The sequence below is a fragment of the Engraulis encrasicolus genome, chromosome 14, assembly GCF_034702125.1.
Source record: "Engraulis encrasicolus isolate BLACKSEA-1 chromosome 14, IST_EnEncr_1.0, whole genome shotgun sequence".
In the NCBI taxonomy this organism is placed as follows: domain Eukaryota; kingdom Metazoa; phylum Chordata; class Actinopteri; order Clupeiformes; family Engraulidae; genus Engraulis; species Engraulis encrasicolus.
In genome coordinates, this window is record NC_085870.1 from 54,985,135 (window position 1) to 55,007,644 (window position 22,510).

Consider the following 22,510-nt stretch of genomic DNA (forward strand, 5'->3'; position numbering starts at 1 on the left):
TTTTTCAACATAATTGTAACTCTGCGCGGCTGTCAGAAGTGTTTCCCACGTTTAAGCAGGGCGGTAGATCTCCAAAAAGTAGCTAGCACTGCTTAATTGAATTATGAACGTAGGCATGAGGGCATCAAAGCAAGTGTAAATAATAATAATAACCATAACTAATAATAATAATAATAACCATAACTAATGATAATAATAATAATAATAAAAGTCCATAGCCAACAAGAACAATGACATGGTCAACGAGTTCAAAGACAAGAAACACTTGGAAATGTAGACAGTACACAAAGACAAGTCTAAAAAACCCTTACAGTAGCTATAGTACAAAGCGGATTCCACAAGTGTGGACACTTGGTATTTTGTGAATAAAAGCAAAATGCTGCACTTTTCAAAACATTCAATCCATGCACAAGATTGCCAATAGCACAAGGTCAACATATCGACGGTTAAAGCCAGCAAAAGTATTGATTTGGGGAAATATGTGTTCTTTAAAAAAATTACCAATGCAACAAATCTAAAAAAAGCTGGGACATGTTGTAATAGTTAGATATTTCTAAAAAAAAACCGACACAAGAAAGAACAGCATAAAAGGAACTATATTGGCTGCCAACATGGTTGCATAAATGAAAGACCATTACAGAGAGGCAGTGTCACTCAGAAGCGAAGATGTTGAGCGACTTATTACTGATCTATTACACAGAAAGATTGATTGATCAAAATTGCAGGCGTATAATGCCAATGTCGGTAATGTAGGGTTATGTGAAGTCATTGTATGAGTTATGAGATCATGAAATACACATTGTCAATAAGCATACTATGACACTTCAACAATGACAGCTGTTGAAAAAATGAGCATGAACACAACACTTGATAAATGCACATGATACAGACATTTACAGTGTTGCATGTGGCAAATTTAATTGTAGATCGACTCAAGAGACATGTGAAACTATCCTGATTACAAAAAGGAAAATATTTCATCCTTCTTTAAAATGACGGAGTCATGCACTCTCCAGGTTGCATAGAGGATGAATATTTCAGCTTGATTTAGTGATCAATCTCAAAGACAGCGATATGATAGTAAGGAGGTGCAGTAGTGCCTTGGTTATGGCATATCCTCTTACTCATGTGGAGGATTAAAATGAATGCTGAATGATATACTCATTTAAAACCGCATACATAGCCACCATCAGTCAAAGTTTTTTTCCTTTGTCTTGTCTTTTGCCTTATCCAACTTAAAGGGGTATGCCACTATTTTGGGGCTTAATACAGTTAAACTCGTTGGCTGGGGTTTATAAAGGTGGTAAAGTGTCTTATTTTTCATGTTAAGCGTTGTCTTGCTTTAAGACAAGTTAAAAGAGGGAATATGTCGCTAAGCTAGTGAAAGTCAATGCATCCGTGTAGCATTGTAGCATGCTACATGGATACATTGACTTTCACTAGCTTAGCGACATATTCCCTCTTTTATCTTGTCTTAAAGCAAGGCAACGGCTTACATGAAAAATAAGACACTTAACCACCTTTATAAACCCCAGCCAACAATTTTAACTGTATTAAGCCCCAAAATAGTGGCATACCCCTTTAAAAAGAATTTTATTGGCCCCGTCCCAACTTTTGTGGGATTTGTTGCAAGGGTGAAATTTTAATTGAGCACATTTTCCTCAAAACAATAATTCTGCTTGGATTTAACAACTGATATGTTGTCTTTGCTCAATGGCCTATCTTAACAGATTGAATGTTTTGAAAATGACATTATTTTTTTCACAAAACACTAAGTGTCCCACATTTTTTGGAATCCACTTTGTAGATTAAAATAAAATACTGGCAATAATAGAATAAAAAAATATAATAAGTTAACATGTCTGAAGTTAAAGTTAACCTGTCTGTTATTATTAGCCTGTCTGAATTTGACTTGGATGGATCATATGATATTTTAATTATTATTTTAATATAAAGCTAAGTTAGCAGTGTAACCTAGCAGTGTAAACTATGGTGATGGCACCATCTAGCTGCCTTTACCGCAGCACCCAAACTTTTATAAACTTTGAAGCTGTTTAGGTTGTTTTTTTGTCTTTTTGTGTTGGCATCATCAAATGACTGTTTTGATTGACTATTGCACTCGTTTTGTAGGCGTTTTAGTTACTTTTTCGCAATTGTGTTTTTTTTCCACCAAGCATTCGAGAAATGCTACTGTGTTCAAGGAAGACGCTCTTAGCGGTCCCCGACCATCCTAGCTTTTCCCTGCCAGTAATGGCATACCTGCCAATCTAATAAGGCAATGAGAGATGGCAGAGAAGACGGCTGTCTACAAATAAAATGTATCGTTATTATTAGGCTGGCAAAGAGCCGCAATCTTTTTGTAAAAAATGGAACTACTTCCACGTTCTGCTTGCAGCTGACTGAGAGCCGTCAAGAGCAGCTGGCTTGGAAGGGACAGAATGAGAAGCACTTATTTTTATTTTACGAAATCAATTTCTTTTTAATTATTATTATTATTTAGCTGGCAGAGAGCCGTCAGGAGGAGCTGACTCAGAAGGGCCAGAGTGAGAAGGCGGCTCTGCAGCTGCGCATCGAGGAGATGGAGGAGAAGGAGCAGGCACTGCAGGCCAGAATAGAGGCCCTGCAAGCCGACAACGACTTCACCAACGAGAGGCTTGCAGCGCTGCAAGGTACCCTACCCATGCAACACACCCGGTGCCCGGGAGATCTAGCCATTTTGGGGCCCTAGGCGGAATACCAACGAGGGCCCTTCAAAAGACATTCTTCACCAAAGTCACCAGTTTGCATGGAAGGAGCAAGGGTGTTATTTTTTGTCTTGATTTTTGTCTTTGATTACTTTACATAAGTGACAAATTAAGACCAGGCCTACCTATTTTGTGTGTTTATCGCGACTGGTGTGACATTTGGGGGCCCATATGAAGGTTTGCCTAATGAAACGTCCGCCTCTAGCCACACATACGCACACGCACACACAAACACGCACACACAGGCCTGCAAGTTGAGATATATTTAGTCTAAAAACATTTTAAAATAGTGCATGGTTTTTTAGCTTGGGGCATTTTGTCAGTAATTTTCAGGACATCACCAACGAAAGGCTTGCAGCGCTACAAGGTGTGTGTTTAGTGTACCCATGACGCGCACACAGACACACACACACATGCTTGCAGCTGAAGATATATCTAATCTAAAAACATTTTAAAAATAATGCATGTGTTTTTAGCTTGGGGTGTTATTTAACAGCAATCCTCTTAGGCTACTGTAGTAACAAAGACTTAAAAAGGACCTACTGGTGGTTTGTCATCTCATATATGAGGTCTCCCATACATGAAATTAATTCACTCTCTTTTTAGATGCGTCCTAGCATTTCTATAAGAAGGTATGTCCGTCGGTCTGTCCGTCTGAAACGTTTTCTTTCAATTGTTATTCCCTCCTGTGTCCACAATGCGGTGGTGCATAGACGGACGCATCTTTGTCCACATGTCGAACTTGTTTAGCAAATCAATCATTAAGTCAACATTCTGCATATAATTTTCACAGTCCAGTTTTGTTGTCCACCATCCTTACATGTTTGCATATCATTCAACATATTATCCACATCCCCCTCCCTGGGTACAAACATGCCTACATGTTTCAGGGCTCTAGGAGCTTGTTATTCGGCTGCATTCGTTTATACTCCTCTGCATTGCCTTCCATTAAGACAGACATCTAGATTTTAGGCTTTGTATGTGAGTATATACTGTAAATAATGTATGACTATGTACTTGATAGCAATATCATAACGTGCAAAAAAAATCTTTCAGAATTAGTTTCATATATGGGAGACCGTTTGAAATGACATCCCCAATGTTTTCCAAATGAATACACACATCGTGTACACACACACACACACACACACACACACACACACACACACACACACACACACACACACACACACGGACGGTTTTTAGCTTGGGGTCTTCACTAGTAAATTAATTCCCACATCTGCCCATATTCCTTTTCCAGTGAGGTTAGAGCAACTGCAGGAGAAAAGCATAAAGGAAAACAACAGTTTAGGTGAGTGTGGTGACCGGGCACGTAAAGCCCCTCCGTCAGTCGTCCCTCTTGCTTACCTACCTCCGCATCACATGTTCTCTTCGCTAATACAGCATGCTGCTTGCATTTTTCTCCTTTTTATTACTTTGATGCTTTTCCCCTTCACCTTTTGCCAGCAACACACTCTGGTTATTCACTGAATGGGCGAGTGCTTTCCTTTTCTCGGGGTAGAGCTCACCTCACCACCTCCATTTTACACTTAACCATGCTCACCCAGTAATCTGTGCAGGGGAATAACTGTATTGTACTCCACGAGCCTTTCCTTTCTTTTGAACTCAATATGTGTAAAGATTGTTTCACTACAGTTTGTGGTCTCCATACTACTTGTTAGTACTAAATTCACTGCCAAGGCTGGCAGGGATATTGTCTGATGTCTTTCTTAGCCCCTCATTAGTATTGCGGTTTTCTTTTCAACACCGCTTTTTCCTCAGTCTTCTGGCTATATAACTTGGTCATCATGCTTTGTTCAGATGAGACCAATATTTTTTAGCAACAAAAACATTATATGGTCTACACAAAACAAGATATGGAATTGCCCTGCTTATCCTCAAAAAGCCCTGTGGACCTTGAAATGCAGACATCTAAATCAACATCATGTCCTCAGCCTGAAACCTGAAAATGGGTCAACACTGGGTCTTAAATGTGCGTAATAGCCTTAAACGTTTATCAAACTTTCATGGCCGTCTGAGTTCCCAGACCACATTCGCGTTGAAAACCTGTTAAGTAAGGATGCAAATTATTGATCAATTCACTTTTAGTTGATTGACCTTTTCGACCGACTTACGATTAATTTATAAGATGATTGATAAGAAATCCCAAAGTTTCCCAAAAAAATACTCAGATGAAATGTAAAAAATAAAACTAAGGTAAAGTCGGATCAATTGTTGACAATCTCTACTTAGTAAGCTCAAGGGGAGGGTGCCAAGTAGAGGACACAGGTAAGTATTTGACCCCTCTCTAGCCAAAGAAGACAAAAGAGTGTAGTTGTATGATGCGAATTATTGTCATGTTGGAAGACCCATCTATAACCCACCTTCAGTTTAGTCGTGGAGGAAAGGAGGTTGGCACTCAAGATTGTACGATACATGTCTCCCTCCATCCAATTGTTGACAATGTGAAATTGTCCTGTGCCATGGCCAAACAAACACCTTCAAATCAGAATGTGACCACTTGAATGCATGATGGTGAGGAGAGTGTTCTTGGGTCATTGACTGCATTTCTCTCCCTCAAAACACATTGAGTTGTATTGGGTTAGGGGTGGGGGGTTAAAAAAGGTAAAAAATGGAAATGTAAAAACCACACAGATGTGTCTCCCGATCAAAATGGGTTAAGCTGTGATAAAACACTTCACTACATTATATATTCTGATGAGTTTTTTTCAATGCCAATGTTGAATCTTTGGTAGTCTCTAAGGTACTTAATGTGAAGGTCATCAAACCTTTAACTGGTATTAAGCATATTTTTCATTCTGCTCTCACCAAACCATAAACAATTTGATTTTAGACCGAAAATGGTCTTAATTATACCACCTCCATCTTGTGGCAAAGCCTTATGGACCAAATGTGTTCCTTTTAGAGATATTGCTATGTCAATTTTTTTTAAACTACAATATCCAACCTAATACCAAAACTTTAAAGGCATTTTTCTCATTTGCAATGTTTGTGTAGTTACTGCACTTCGCCTTTGTAGAGCAGGTCCGTTTGTGTTAATCCACTTGGTGATGGTAGTAACTCTTCTCTTTTCACTTTTCCCTCTGCAGCTGTGAAACAGTTGAAGGAGGCAGTGGATTCCTCAATACACAAGCTAGCCAACTTTGATGGTAAGAATGCGTTTCTGTGTTCTGAGTTGTAGCAATGGAAAGAAAATTGGATGTCAGTTGCACCTTTTTATTCTGAATAGACATAATTGAATTAAGGAATTAGGAAAAGGAAAAGGAAAGCACTTACATTCCAGGTACGTTTAATTGCAGGTTTTCATTCAGCATAATGATTCAAAAGGTCATGACACAAGACAATACTCATGTAGCCACTGCCCAATCAGAACACTTCCTGAACCCCACATGTTGAACAGAATCAAATGAAGTTGTGTCTTTGTGAGGACGAGACATAGTATTTATTTTATATTACTGTTCTATTTATTCGGAATTAAGATAGATTGTGGAAATGTGGCTATTGAAAAGACAACTTGGTTAGGGTTGCAGATGCAGATGTCTACTAAATTTCTAATCATTACAGGACAATTGACCTTGTGTAACTGTGAGGTGAAGGTCATGATCAAAAACGTACCCGTTTCAGGTTATAAATGTCTTTCTCTAACCTAGTAGGCCAGTCAATCTAGCGTTTGACCCGGAACAAATTGCAATAGTGATCATTCCATGTTTTTTGTAATCCCTAGGTATGTCTAAATAACATATTCAAAATCTACAGCTTTATATTTAGTGGAACATACTTTTTTTCAAGGTCAAAGTTGGAGATTTCCCATTCATTTTCCCATAGGGAGACAATATAGGAGATACTTGGGGAATAGGCTACAATTTTAAACAATAAGGTATCAATTTGAAACTTTCACAGTAATTTACTCAAGCAAAGACAAAGATTTTTTTGTATTGCAAGTTGTTTGAAATATGATGATTAAATATGCAAATGAGATCACATCTACTTAAATATATGATACATTATGCAACAACGGGTAAAGCATAAAACAAATTGCAAAAATAATGATTTACACTTTTTATTGATACTTAATCCACACTACATCATATGAAAAATCTACCTTCATCACTTTAGTGGAACATACTTTTTTGAAGGTGAGAAGTAGCAGATTTCCTATGCATTTTGCCATTCAGTGGGTGAAATCGGATACTTTTGACATTGGGAAAGGTATGTTCCACTGAATTGATGACAGTAGATTTTTAATATGTAGGGCAGAGGGGTTGAAAGATCAGTGTAATGTATGAAGCATTACTATTGCAATTTGTTTTATGCTTGGTCTGTACCACAGATTTTATCACATATTTCAGTACATATGACCTCATTTGCATATTTCATCATCATATTCCAGAAAACTTGCAATACAAAAATTGTTCGCCTGAATAGGAGTTACCAACTGTGAAAGTTTCAAATGAATATGCCATAGTTTAAAATGTTACCCTATTCATCTTTTATTTCATATTCTCTCCCTATTATATATGGAGAAATGAATGGGAAATCTGCCAACTTTGCCCTCGAAAAAAGTATGTTCCACTAAATATAAAGCTGTAGATTTTTAATATGTGATACAAGGAGGTTTAAGGATCACTTAGAAGTAGGAACCATTACTATTGCAGTTCGTCCAGGGTTTGGACCTTTTTAGAGATTGACTGGCCTATAGTCATTAAAGAAACAGTGCTAGCAAAGATAACGATCATTCATAAGGCTGGGTCGGTGCATGTATTCGTATTGAACCGATCTCGATACGGAGGTCACGGAACGGTATGCACATTGTCACGGAGAATAGAGTAGGGACACTATGAAATTATTTGATATGGGACGCACAGCAGATGTTTAATCCTGTCCTGTGATCACTTGTGTGGGGCCGGTGGTAGCTCAGGTGGTAGAGGAGCCGTTCAGCAACCCAAAGGTTGCAGGTTTGAGCCCTGCTTGGCCAGACTCCATCATTGTGTGCTTGATACTTAAGATATAAGATACTTAACCCCAAGTTGCTCCCGGTGGCAGGGTGGTACCCTGCGTGGCAGCCACGACCACTGGTGTGTGAATGGGTGAATGTGAGGCATACAATGTGAAGCGCTTTGAGTGCTCGAAAGAGTGGAAAGGCGCTATACAAATGCAGTCCATTTACCATTTACCATTTGTGGCTTGAAGCTAATGCTCCCATTTACTTCCAGTGATTATGATAGATGTATTGGAATCAGAATTCTTAGCATAACCTAAGCACCGAAAACACTGAGAAGAAAATTATATGCACATTCATGAATAATGATTGGAAATGCTGCAAATATGTGAAAATCAAAAAAGGGTGGACTGTTCCTTTAATGGTTCACATGAAATTACATGTTCTGTTGCAATCTTAGAAATTACATTTGCAATAAAGTTATATTTACAGGGGACCTAGTGAAGGTGGGGTCTAGCCAAATGTGACTTGTACATCATGGACATATTTTGTACAGCTTTCTTTGGTTCAGCAGCTTATTGTTGTAAATGTGTTTTGTTTGTGCTTTAGAAGTCATAGATGCACATCTCCAGAATAACCAAACTGCAGGGGACAACAGCCTGGCCAGTCCAGAGAGACTGAAAGGTATGTTTGCTATTCATTACATTCTATAGATTTAGTTGTTCCCAAACTGGTGGTTGGGACCCATAAGGAGGTTTTGGGGGGGCTTAAGGGTAGGTGTGGGGGGTTCACAGACAGAAGGGACTTTCTATAAACACAGAAAAGCACAGTTAACATAAATAAAAGTTTGGGAACCACTGCTATGTGAGGGCAGGGAAAACAGCGAGTGTCAATTGAATTGCAGTGAATGGCTTGTACATTTCTTTTTAAAACATGATACTGTTCGGGCAGTTATAAATGCTTTAAACTAGGGCTGTCCGCAAATAATCGACTAATCGTTGGTCGACCCAAAAAAAAAATCTTGTCGACCGAATCCCATTGGTCGATTGGTCGCAGTGGAGGGGAAAAAAAACAGCGTCTCGTCTAAGGGCTTTCAGGACTCTTAACTTGAAAGGCGTGACCCGAAGGAAGACCTGTTGATTTGTTTGACAAGGATAGAAGGCTTTAAGTTATTTTGGCCATGTCTGGAAGGAGCGCTAAAACATGGGATTCTTTTTGAAAAGGATACAGATTGCTTGTCAACCAATGGTCACTAACGTCGGGCGAGAATGATCATGCAAATTCGAGCGACAGGTGCGTTCACCACCACGGCAGATGCTGCTCTCTTCTCCCTCCCTCTCTCATACACACGCACCCGTACACAGACACTAGTTCTACCGGCACCGTTTGCTACAATAGCCTACCTCACTCGACTCGTTCATTCCATTGGTTGACAAAACTTCAGGGTGCCGCCTGCATCCGTCTCGTCTCGCATAGTTATCCGTTTATTGCAGACGGTTTAAAAAGTGTGAAGAGTGAAGACGTGTCGGCGCATAATCTGAAGATCCAAAATGCTATGTTGCAACGTCATGGTGCTAACTCGCACTTCGTTAGCTTCCATACCACTTTGCTTGATCACTTGGCTGTACAATTTTACTCCGTGCTGGCCAACATCCAAAGAACCCCCACCAAATATGAACATATTTTGGGGTGTGTGTACGTTGTAACCCTAATATTCGCCTTCCCTCCAAAGAGAAACAATGACTTTCGCCGCGCAGGTCACTTAGTTCGCCTTCGATGTATACGGGGCTTATGTCATTCACCGACAACTTATCAGAATTCTGTTTGCTGCCCTGAACGGCAACTCTTGTCAAGACTCCAGTCCAGCGATAAACAAAACCAGCATGGGTCATTTAAAAGGAGAAACGCTGCGTATCATTTAAGACCATAAACAGACACTAAGTGCTTGATGGACATTCCAGTGAACTATACTATAGCCTACAGTTACGCTGCAACAAATTATCGCGATTAATCGATTAGTCGGAGTAAATGACGACCTTTGGTCGACCAACAAAATCCTTGGTCGTTCACAGCCCTACTTTAAACAGGGTCTCATAAATTGCTGACCCCCCCCTTCCACCCCCCAAAAAAAGGTGAGTCTTCATGTGCTGACATCAAAGGCAGAGTAAGCAATACAACTGAAATTGGACGGACTTCTCCTCTAAAGTGATACTGTACCATTTCTGGAAATAAGATTATTTTACATCTCCCCTTGAGTTAAATAATTGAGTTTTGCCTTTCTTATGTTCAGCCGTTCTATTCATCTGTTGATGTTACTTCTGGTTCAGTGCTAGCAACTATCATTGAATCTTTTGGGCCCAGCTAGACACTAGTTGGTCCAATAAGATCCAATTATAATTGCTAGCTTGGCAGACTCAGAAAACGGCTGGAAGAGAGTGAATCTCATTAAATATGCGCAATTTTTGGATATATTTCTGGTGCATGAAATTTTAACTTTGATAAATCTAAGACCAAAATTCTATTTTTATTTTGTTCATCAAATGACAAAAATACCCAGATGGATTTTAGGATATCTGCTTTTATGACTTGGGAAATCAAAATATACAATCATGACCTTTAAAACCCTATTTTCCGCCATGATTTCCAGGTAAAATGACCCATAAATCTGGCCAGGAACAATTTATAAATAAATCCAGCTGGGAATGTCTTCATATTAATGCTATGTGTGAAACTGGAAAGTATGATGTGCCTAGGTTCAACACAGGCTGAGAAATGTGCACCTAAAAATGAAAAAAATTAATAAATAAATGTTCAACCTCTTAGTCATAACAGTTATGAATATGTAAAGATCATTTAAACAAGTAATTTAATAACATGACAGCCACAGAAAGCCAAAAACTGCTGTAACAGTTAATTACGATATTGTGCAGGTGAGAACATTTTAGCTTACACATATCACCATGAAAATTTCATAGCTTAAATCAAAATGATTAAAACATACATGTTTTGTGTAATCTATTTTTAGTAGGCTATGGTAATTCATTGATTTGCATATACAGAACATTGGGCCTACATGTCCATCCCTGCCCCATATGTCGCACCTTCAACCTGTTCTTGCTGGTGCCTTTTCACTTTTCTTTCATTGTCCTCAAGTTTTCTTTTTCTTTGCTTGGGGAGACAGGATGGCATTTGCTTTGGTTACCCTCAGCATGTCGGCTTCCCTGATGGTGTTTAGGGTGATGGTTGTGTCAGTGGTGTAGTCTACTGTTTAGAAGTGGGTATACTGTATATTCGGCCAGACATAGGCTCGGTGGTTACCAAGCTAGGGCTCGGGACGCCACCCCCTCGCGACCAATCTAAGTGACAAAAATGTTTGCGTCCATGTATCAGAGTTGTTGTACAAGGCACTTGAGCAAAGAGGCTATATGGTACGAAAATGTATTGCATCTCAATATCTCAATTTCCAACTCTCCATCGGAAAGATGTTCAATAGTCATGCCCTAATGCCCTAGTAAAATCTATTCTATCTATCTATAACAGTTCTTCGTCATTCATTTTACTTTTTAGATTAAGCACCTTGAGTAAAATGTGACAGTGCTTATAATATAAATATAAATATAATATAATATAATAGAATACAATACATAATATAATATAAAATAATATAATACAGTATAATGCATAGGCCTATACCTGCTCTTGGATGTCAATAGATTCCTGGAGTATTTCCCTAGTGTATACTGCCATCTAGTGGTCAGATTTCGGAACTGATCCTGGTCACGAATGATGGCTTACCCACTGGTGTTTACATTCACCTGAATTGGTTGGATAAAAAATCCAACAAAGTTTTGTTGTGCAAATCTGAAGTTTGTACTTTCTGTGAAGTAAAGGTCATGAACTTGGGAAACAATTACTGATCCAAATTGGAAGTCACTATAAAAATGATTATGTTATAAATAGTGTGAAAGGTTACAGTTTGATAATGCAAATTTCAACCAGAATTGAACATAATAATGTAGGCTAATAAAAATTGTAATAATACATTAGTACAAAAAGTGATTGAAAAAAGAATGCACAATATATAGAACCTTTCAAGGGCACACACATGTGACAATATACAGTGTAGCCTTGGCTATATTTATTTATATATTTATTTAAATGTTTTTGGTATGGGGCCAGCTTTGGCAAAATTGGCCCGGTGGAGAAATTCTTCCCAATCCACCCCTGATCTTTGTACTCATCGGTCATAAAGCAAGGCCTAACAGAGTGATTGTTTTAAAGTAGCAGAACACCATCACATCATGAAACAGGTTGTGTGTCTTCGACATGCCCATTTATGTCATTAAAATCATTAACAATTGGGCAGAACACTTAATATTTAAGCTTGAACTAAACTTGAATGTTCGTGAAAGTTAGACGAGGGGGTAAGTCATAATGTTATTAAACACCTTAGCCTACCTGTCACAGCCCTGGAAAGTCTACCCTGCAAACGCGAACCCACGGATGTTGAGATGATAGTTGTATAATCCGATCCAAATGGTGAGAACATGAGTCACTCCAGATGTACAAGGACATTTCGTAGATGCCTCGAGTTTACAATTTAGCAACCTTTAGCAACTACCGATACACGCGCCATGCTAGATTTTTGTTTTGATGGATGAAAGGCAGAATATCCGCGTCTGATTGGTAGGTCGCAATGAAACCATAGTTAAATGGACCCGAATTGTAACTATTCAGCCTTTCGGCATAGCCTAACCCCGGGCGCCGCCATCTTTGACCTGCATCATTACATTTTGCATTTATGCTACCACCACCTACAGGATAATGTGCGTATAGCCTGGAACTGATTGGTGCTGGCCATATAATTATGATACCGGTTAAATATGGCGCCGCTGTGACAGCAGCCCAGTGGTCAACTGAAAGGCGTTCATATCTGGAAATACCTACCGTCGAATGATTGACGCAATCTCCGAATTAATAAAGTCTAATATATCGCTGTGTTGTTAAATTACAATGCTTCCATGAGAAGTGGCCGTTGATGAAACGGATATTCTAAATATTGAAAATTATTTTTAAGTGGGTATACTGAACATTAGAAGTGGGTATACGGTACATTAGAAGTGGGTATACGGAAATTACCAAAATTAAGAAGTGGGTATACGGCGTATACCTGCGTTCTACGTAGACTACACCACTGTGTTGTGCTCTCCAGCCACAGGTTGGCCATCACATTAAGGATGGCTGACGCACCCTCATTGAATGATGATATGGCCATGCTTACAGTCGCCTCCACTCTGTTTCTCCCCACAAACACTGTTTTTGGGCAGCGAGCCCATATAACTCAATACTTGTAACTTGTTATGTACTCTCTATTAGTCTTATAGTCTTATAGTCTCTATTTGCTAGATGCCAGTGTTTTGCAACAGCCTACATGATAAAACTAAATTGGGATACTTTTGTCTCATGAAAAGGCCTGTGCACATCACTGGGCCAGTAAATAGTTTGTTTTTGTACAACCTCACATGGTAACATTGAGGGTATGAAGTCAGATATATCATTGCATGTTCTCAGTTGAAGTGCAGACCAGATATATTATAATGCTCTTTTTTAGGACGAAGGAACTTTTTTTGCCACTGAATTGAAAACCGAAAACTTTTTCAAAAGCATAACTTACCACAACAATGTTATGCCATTTTGTTATCCTATTGTTATGGATGTTTTTTGCATTCATTAAATTATAGGCTTTTGTCAAATTATTTATTTTAGCCTAATCTAATATTATCTGTTGTTATGTTTACTACTAGTGGTGTAACATAGCATACTTAGGCCTACCTGTCATAATAATGTGTATGCCTACAGCCTACTTAATACAGTAGGCTACATATTTATTATTAGTAGCCTAGGCCTACATTAGGCCTATTATCAGAGAGGATTTATTATCGTTTATTATTATTTATTATCCTCTCTGTTATTATAATCAATTCTGTAATCATTCATCTTTCTGTAGGCCTAACCTTGGATACCTGTTGCCCTAACTCTTTTGTCATGTCGCTGGTACGTTTTCAAATCAAGGGAAGGGATCCCCAAAACCTTGCTAATCTTTTTCAGCGAAGCATAACCCATGCCCAAATCGTGTGCCAAAAGCGCTGTGCGCAATTTTACATCAAAGGCGACATCTCCACAGGTCTCACTTTGCAGTCATGTGGACGCATGTCGCCTGTAACCACCCTCTCCTTTACAACTGTTGCGCTCAGAAGCAGACTACTGCAAAAGCCCTGGTTGTTTGGATGACTGTTTATTGACAGATCCGATTCGGCATAGTTAGGACACAGATGTTCATTATCATCTCATTTAGACGAGAGACGGACCATTGCTGGGTCTCGCACTCCTCAAGTTTGCGAACAATTTACGACCGCACGTGCTGTTCCTTGGATGATTATGTGGCAATTCGGCCGGATGATATATTATCACGGACCTTGCTAAACACAATTGTGTCTTTCTTTTTGTAGACTGTTTCGTACAGCAAAGATATTTTGAAGTTCCCGCAGCAAGCTAAGACGGAAATGTCAAAGACAACACGTGAGGCACTGGGCGAATCAGAAAAGCACCGCCAGCCAATGAATCTACTTTAGTCCTGTAAACCCCCCTTCGGAGAGTCAGGATTGGTTGCTGAAAAGGCAGGATTCTTGGTAAATGTAGGCGAAAATGGGTGCCGCGGTTGAACAAAATGGGCTGAAACAGACACTTATATGTGTAATTTTAATGTTTTCTCTATGGTAGTATGAAAGATAAGTTAAAGATGCAAATTAGCCCAAAATCTCACATTTGACCAGGGCATGAAAAAATCGATATTTCACCTGCCGTGTCTCGCCTTAAATACATATTAGGGGTGTAAATCACAGCCTCCATGACGATACGATATGGTATCGATTTCTTAAAGCAGGGATTAGAATATTTTCGATACTTAAAGTGGTGGTTCGCTATTTTAGACATTAAGCACTGTTTGTGTGACTTCTGAACGGAGCATTTGGGTATCCAAGACTGCAGCCCCCTTACCTTTACATTGACTCCAATGGAGCACTCAAGCAATCGATCATAAAATGGCATTACATTTTCGTTTGAAAAGACATGGAACTCACCGTGTGGTCAGTGGTAGACAGCGATAAATTGACATGAAAATTGCAGCGAAATATGCCTTCTAACTGTTGTTTTGCATTTGGAGGACCTATTTTTGTGTAGACATCAAGGAGCGAGGTAGAACGGCTGTCTTTGAGCGGGACAAGCTACAAAAACTACAGCTTGCATACAAACCATAGATAGAAACGTAAACAAACACCCCCATTTCCGGTTGCACGGAGTAATACTAGTCAAACCAATTCAATCAATGAATATGGACAATAATGATAATATATCTTCTCTGGAAGCATATTTCGCTGTGATTTTCGAGCCAACGTATCTCTGCTCACCTCTGACCACTCGGTGAGTTTCATCTCTACTTCACCCCAGAAGTCACACAAACAGGGCTTCATGTCTAAAATAGCGAACCACCACTTTAAGAATTCCCCACGATATGATGCATTCGATTCGATTTTTTCCAATTATTTTTCCACTACTATTATGTTATGGAGCTAGGGCATTGGACAGGGGCCAGCGATACAGTTATTTTCAATAAAAAAGAATGCCCCACGATACGAAGCAATTCACAATTCGATTAAATCGCTGGCCGATGCATTGATACATTTTGATTATTATTTACACCCCTAATACATACAGTATTTTAATAACACCAGTTACAGTCTTGCTATGGTACCTTTTTCAAACAGCACAAACATATCTCCCGAACACAGACTTTTACAAGTGGTCAGTTTGTTTGGCAGCTGTGGCTGGTGTGGCAGTTGCTTGTGAGCTCTCAATCCTGCAGGGATTATAACCCAGATTACACACACACACACACACACACACACACACACACACACACACACACACACACACACACACACACACACACACACACACACACACACACACACACACACACACACACACACACACACTCTCTCTCACTCTCTCTCTCTCTCTCTCTCTCCTCTCTCTCTCTCTCTCTCTCTCTCTCTCTCTCTCTCTCTCTCTCTCTCCTCTCTCCTCTCTCTCTCTCTCTCTCTCTCTCTCTCTCACACACACAGATTATCCGAGTTCCAAACGTAAATTCTACACACACACACACACACACACACACACACACACACACACACACACACTCACACTCACACACACACACTATTTGGAGTGCCCCTTGACATGCCCCCATCACCTGGTGGGTAATATGGACCACATGCAATGCAAAGTCCTTGATTTCCTATGTGTGAATGAACTAGTAGTTGCCCAGGCACATAGGAACTCTTCTGCAGGCCCTCTGAGTCAATATATAGAGAAAAGAAAAGCACGTAAGACGTTCAAAAAAGTGATCCAAGTAGAAGAATCCATATATTTACAGAACAGGGGGATTTTTTTGTTCCAGGTTGCACTGTATAGACTAAAAGGGAATTAAAAACAAAAATGGATTTAAAAAATAATAATGAGTGATCACTACGCCGAAAAGTAAATGTCAATTAGCCTAGAGTGAATGTCGTAAGATTGCTGAATAACTTGCATCAACCAGGTTACTCCCCCTGCCTCCATCTCAGTGGTGTCTTCTAATCTGTTTCTGCTTCAGAAAATCAAATGGACGCGAAAGAGTCGGATATGTCTGACACACTGAGCCCCAGCAAAGACAGAAGCAGTGACGATACTTCAGGTAAAAACTATTAAGTTTATTTAAATTTGATTTTGTGTGTTAGAAAGTATGCTATTGTTTTTTTTTTTTTTAAGATAAGACATAATGACATAATGGAGCAAATATGACATGAATTTGTTCAGGGTTTCAGTTTGGGTTTCAGTATTGTAATGTCAATTACAATTAAAGCTTGCTTACACAAGTTTATATTTTTAATTTTTAAAGAGGGACAAATGGATGAACAGGAGATGAACGATCCTGAGAACAGGGTGACTCTTCTTAAAGGTAACAGCCACAACACACTGCAGTCCTCCAAATAAATAATAATCATCAATATTGTTGTTAATTATATATTATTATTATAAGTCGTGTGTGTGCGCGTGAGAGTGAGAAAGCACTTTTAGTCAACTTCATAGTTGAGATATTGTAATAGATAAAAATGGGTTAATTTATTACACTTTATAGCCAGGTCAAATATCAGTTTAAAATACTGTTGTGTGAGTTGTATGCCCATGTGTGTGATTTGTTCTCGACTAGAATGAAAATTTCTATCTGGCTCTGGCCTTTCGCCACTGGAGTCACTAAGGTTGCAGACTGGTGAGGTTTGGACAGGACAGACGTGGCCGTTCTTGTATAAGGTGTCGTGTTAGGCTGACTGGGAAAAACTATGACTCGGCTAAAATAGCATGTTTCCAACCCGGGGGTTGTCTTGTCATCTAAACCAATTACAGAGCAATTAGTTAGGTGCAGGGAACTGACTCCTGCGAAGGCATCTTGCAGTTGCACTAATAGGATAACAGCAAATTTATCTGGTCTTTAGGAGATCAACTTCCACATAGATCTTCTTAAACACATTTTTAGCCCTGTGTTGCTGCAACACTCTGAGCACGCTGTTTACTAAACTCACTTCAGAAGATCAGTAGATCAGTAAAATAAACATAACCAAATGACTACACAGAGCAGCTGCATGAACTAATGTATTAACCTTTTCGACACAAACCATTTCACCTTTCCAGAGCCACTCCCTAAAACCATCAACTGACCAATCAACAAAATGATAACTCTGCTAAGTCAGTCATGGTGAACTAGTCTCTCAATAGACATGAATGTTTGTATCCACACCCTGCCCTTCTCATCAATGTGAATGACCTCACTGTGCCGGGTAAATGTCAGGAAGTAAAACGGCACTGGGTTTATTCCGAGATGGCCATGACCATTAGCGACAAGAACAACCAGCTTTCCACCATGCAACGTTCTCCCATCTGTCACTCGAATTTAAAGCAACATTAAAGATGGCCCACACAAACGGGGTGTGCCGAATTATACATTTTTCCAACACCTACCTGTATAAATATAGAGAGGGTATGATTGAAGGAGTCCAAACCCCTATGGTGTGCATAATTAGGCAACTTAGTTTTCCTCTGGGAAAATGGGCCACAAAAGAAATCTAGCAAACTCTGAAAAGTCTATAAACAATTTTGAAGTCTCCCAGAGGGATGTGGCTGTCTTGAAATTGCTAAGACATTGTTTACGTGATCACAGAACTATCAAATGCATGTCTAGCTTCAAGAGACTTGCAGTCGCGATAGCAAGAGTAGTAAAACCTGTGTTGAGGTGGTGATAATCATGCACACTAATGCTAACTTGTAGCCTCTCTCTCAACTAGGGATGTCAACAATTAATCAAACGTTAAGTGATCTAAAATGTATTGCAATTAATAGCCAACCCAACTGGCGAGTGACCTGGGCATGACGGAACAGAGGTTGCGCTAGACTTTTTTACAGTCCGTCATTTTGACGGACAGGGTCGAACAAAATCCGTCATCGCCTCCACCTCCTTTCTCAATGTGGGGGGTCGCGACCCCGCACCGAGAACAACACATGCGCAATTGCGGCCACTTGAGAGTAAACCGCTGTGAATACACCCCCTTTCACTCGACATTCATTCTCCAACTTCAAGGATGGAGTAAATTTTGCTGTCCACTTTCTCTCTCTGCCTCCCTCATTGCACTGTTTAAAAAGCTGCAGATATATCTCATGACGCACGTCTGCTTCAGTGTTCAGCGCTATGGTCACCACAAGCACTTTTTTAAAAGACGCGTGCAGGGCTTTATCCATCAGCTGTCAGTCACTCGTTTTGCTCTGATTAATGCACCGATTGTAATACGAAGGCGCAGTGTTAAATAATATTCGCGTTGGACTTCACATGCACAATGGAAAGGAAAGCCGTCTTGAAGCAGAAAGGTGTAGCCCAGACAGTAGATAAAGGCACTGAAGCCTACAACAGGAAGACGAGCAGATTTCGCAAAACTTTGTTGAAAAATGTCAGCGACGGTAAAGGGAGCCTCATACGTAGCCCCATCGGCTTATGTGTTGGCTCTGGGAGCGCGGTAAAGTTGTCTGAATAAAAACATATCGCCTATAATGGGAAATGAGAGAAGGTTAGCCGTTTCTGGCAACGTTTGCCAAGTTGTACGTCGCGTTGCCTGGTATTAGGCCTATTTAGGTTCTTGAATATCCGTCGTTTTTATTAGTTAATGTCCTGAAGCCGTTTTAGACCTGCGTTGCCTTTGAGTGAAGGTTCTGGCTAGCAAACGTGCTATTCGCAAGCGAGGAGTTATGAAAGAATGCTTCTATGAAGGGCGATAGAGGGACAACTTCGTCATTGGCAGAAAGTCAGATAGTCGGTAAATGTAGTAGGCCTAGGTCTACACATAGTTCTGAATCTTAAAGTCGAAGTCACACGTGTATGGTGGCAACGTCTTAGTTATTTTAATTCATTATTTTGAGCAAGTGCAGAGGCGCGCGCTCTGCTGCAGCCAGCCGCACAGGCCAGCTGCGGCGCATGGTATGACAAGCAGGGAGAGAGGGAGAAAGGCAAACGATAGTAGCATGAAATTATCTGCGCTAACAACTATGCCTAATTTAAATGCATATTTGCTCTACTCGATAGAGGCGTAGGCCTACTTAAACTTGTGATTTATTTATCATCACCCTGAATATTGATCCGTCAAAATGACGGACAGGCTTCAGAATTTTCCGTCATCCTTCAAAAAAATCCGTCAATGACGGACATTTGTCGGTTAACGCGACCTCTGGACGGAAGTTTGTGGTGAGTCACCTTTATTAAAGAATATAAATGGAAAGTTCAATTGTTAGATTCACGGAAGTACTGCAGGGGGGTTGCGGACAGAATTGCAGGGCTTCAAACCGGTTCAAGGAACGAAAACCGGAACGAACAGAATTTTACGCAATTTCATGAGGAGCAGAAACAGAAACGGAAACAAAATGGTCTTCAACTGTTCCGGAACAGAAACGTTATTCTGAAATCCACAAAACCGGTTAATAACGGTTTATTTCGTTCTCTATATATTTTATAAAATTTCACAAAAGCATACCCTGAAGCATACATTGAAGTGTTTGCGCTTTAGAGTTAAACAGGAAATTGGAGATATTTGTCAGCAACAGACAAGCTACACCTTATCTACACCATGCAGGGTTAGGAATTATAGCGCAAGATCTCCATATGGATAAAACGTATAGCCAGGTAAGGAGTTTAGCACGTATCCAGAGATATTTTTTTTTGGGGGGAAAAAATGGTGTGTCGTGAGGGGGTCCCCACAGAAAAAGTTTGGGAACCACTGATCATCAATAATTTGCTGAGTTTGTCTGGTCAGACATACTTTGCATTATGGTCTTAAACCCATTTATTCCTAAAACACCTACAAGAAAAATGCCTGTGAAACGCCCAAGCCTTTTCTGGGAAAAGGTACTCTCAGCCTATAAGAACCTTTAATATCTCAGCCTCTGAAGCACATAAAAACATCAAATAAGACTTTTTTCTTTATTGAAACACTGAATTAGGGCTGTATTCTCCCACCTCACATCACTTATGAAACTGCACAACACCTTTTTCATGAGGTTACGGGTCTGATAGCCTACTGTCTAACCCTCCAACCTTGGCTTATATGTTTTCTGTGGAAAACAAAACATACTTTCTGCATTATAGCTGCGGTAAGCAATGGTGCAATAAGCACAATATTTTACATTAAAAAAACACACCATAATAAAAGTGGCGCAAAATTTCAGAGTGCTCCTACATTTTTATCTGTGCTCCTAATTTTTTTCATTTTGGAGCACCTGTGCTCCTAGTGAAAAAGCTAAGCGTACAGCCCTGCGCAAAATGAAAGCGTGTAAAAGCTGCGTGCTTAAAACCTTAAGTGGCACCGGGAGAATTCCGCCCTTAATGTATAATTTGCATCCCTACTCTCGTCCCCAGATGAGCTGCAAAGGGCCAATCTAGAGACAGCCGACACGGACCAAGTGATCCACCACTTGCACCGGGAACTACTAGAGGCCCAAGAACTGGCCAACATGGGCAAGCAGAAATGCTTAGAGCTGCAAGGTACTGTATTTACTGCGGAGACTTTTCCTACATTTTCTTTTCTTTTTTTGGGTTATAAACTTACTTTATAATTATAATTACTTATGGATTCTTGAAGTCATGAGTTCATGACTACAAATATCTTGTATGGTGTGGTCTTCCAGCATAAGGTGTGTGTGTGTGTCTGTGTCTGTCGGTCTCTGTGTCCTCTGAGTTGTTGGTTAAGCCGTGTCTCTCCCTCTGCCCCTTCCAGCTTTGTTGGAGGAGGAGAGAAGGACCAACCTGCAGCAGACTGAGGAATCTTCCAGACAGATCCAGTACCTGCAAAGTAATAATAAATGGATGTTATTCAAAAGCTATAGAGAGTTGGCCAATTGAATTTGCACCAGTCAGATTCCAGATGTCTCTCAAATATTTCAATAATATTTCTATAACTTGAGTGAAACTTTGTTAAAGTCAAAAAATGGTGGACTGTTCCTCTAATGTTACCGTTTATATCATCTCAAATCAGTCTGGCCATTCTCCCCTGACCTCTGCCATCAACAAGCCATTTTTGCCCACAGAACCGCTGCTCACTGTATAGTCTTTTTTTGGAGCCTTCTTTGTAAACCCTACAGATGGTTGTGTGTGAATATCCCAGTAGATCAGTATTTTCTGAAATACTCAAATCAAGCCCTTTCGGCACCAACAGCCATGTTTAAAGTCATTTGAATCCCCATTATGATGCTCGATTTGAACTGCATCAGATCATCTCGATCATGTCTACATACATAAAAGCATTGAGTTGCCACCATGTGATTACTGTTCATTGAGGCAAATTTGTGATCAGCCAAAGGTGTTCCTAGTGGCCGGTAAGTGTAAATAGCAAGTGTAATGTACTAAAAATAAATTGCTGTAAGTGTAAACCGCATAATGTTTTCTGTCCTTTGTATTTGTAGCTCAGCTGCATAAGCTGCAGGCGGACATGGAGAACCTTAGGGAGCAGCGTGAGAACACCATCAGCACCACTCGCGAGGAGCTGTTCAGCGCCCAGGAGGAAGTCACCCTTCTTCGCCAGGCCATGGAGAAGGCCACCGGCGAGCGAGAACGTGACATCACTACCCTGCAGGTTTGTTTTGTCTTTTGACACCCCCCACCCCCCCNCCATGTTTTTCTATTTAATCCTTAATGTTGATTGCCTTGTATACACACAAAAAAGTTAAATAAAAAATGCTGTTTATATTTATGTAGTTCACCGCCTTTTTCCATTACATTACACTTCTACTACATTATCTCCTTCAGGCTGAACTCGGCTGCGTCACGTCCGAGCTGGACAAGTGGAAGCAGGCAGCCGCCAAGTACGAGGTGGAGATCAGCACCTTACAGGCCAGCTTCCAGCAGCAGAGCCTTCAGCAGGCGAAAGCTGCGCAGCTGCAAGGTACTATCAGAGAGATAATATTTTATAGAGATGCGCCAATTGCTCCCTTTACATGACTGTTTTAACTCTGAACTAAATAGTTCGGTCGAGTTTCCTTTGATCTTTCATTTAATTCCAAATTAAGAAGTGTTAACATGACATTTTCAAAGCGGAACGGCAACACTCGGGCATCAGGGGTTGCTGATGAACTTTGATGGGCTACCATTGGACCTTTGTTGTACTATTAGATTCAT

The 22,510-nt window shown here is 40.1% G+C and overlaps 1 protein-coding gene across 4 annotated transcripts in view; it reads left to right on the forward strand.

Annotated features, from left to right (window-relative positions):
- slmapa (sarcolemma associated protein a) overlaps positions 1-22,510 on the forward strand; it is a 72,053-nt gene that overhangs the window by 31,667 nt on the left and 17,876 nt on the right. For 3 of the 4 annotated variants that reach the window (XM_063216172.1, XM_063216173.1, XM_063216174.1), the window contains 10 exons: positions 2,501-2,669; positions 4,006-4,056; positions 5,855-5,914; positions 8,314-8,388; positions 16,418-16,498; positions 16,703-16,762; positions 20,756-20,881; positions 21,114-21,188; positions 21,799-21,968; positions 22,142-22,277. In XM_063216172.1, coding sequence (XP_063072242.1) covers positions 2,501-2,669; positions 4,006-4,056; positions 5,855-5,914; positions 8,314-8,388; positions 16,418-16,498; positions 16,703-16,762; positions 20,756-20,881; positions 21,114-21,188; positions 21,799-21,968; positions 22,142-22,277 — 1,003 coding nt within the window. The remainder of the gene's footprint in view (positions 1-2,500; positions 2,670-4,005; positions 4,057-5,854; positions 5,915-8,313; positions 8,389-16,417; positions 16,499-16,702; positions 16,763-20,755; positions 20,882-21,113; positions 21,189-21,798; positions 21,969-22,141; positions 22,278-22,510) is intronic. The other variant, XM_063216175.1, reaches the window with a different exon arrangement.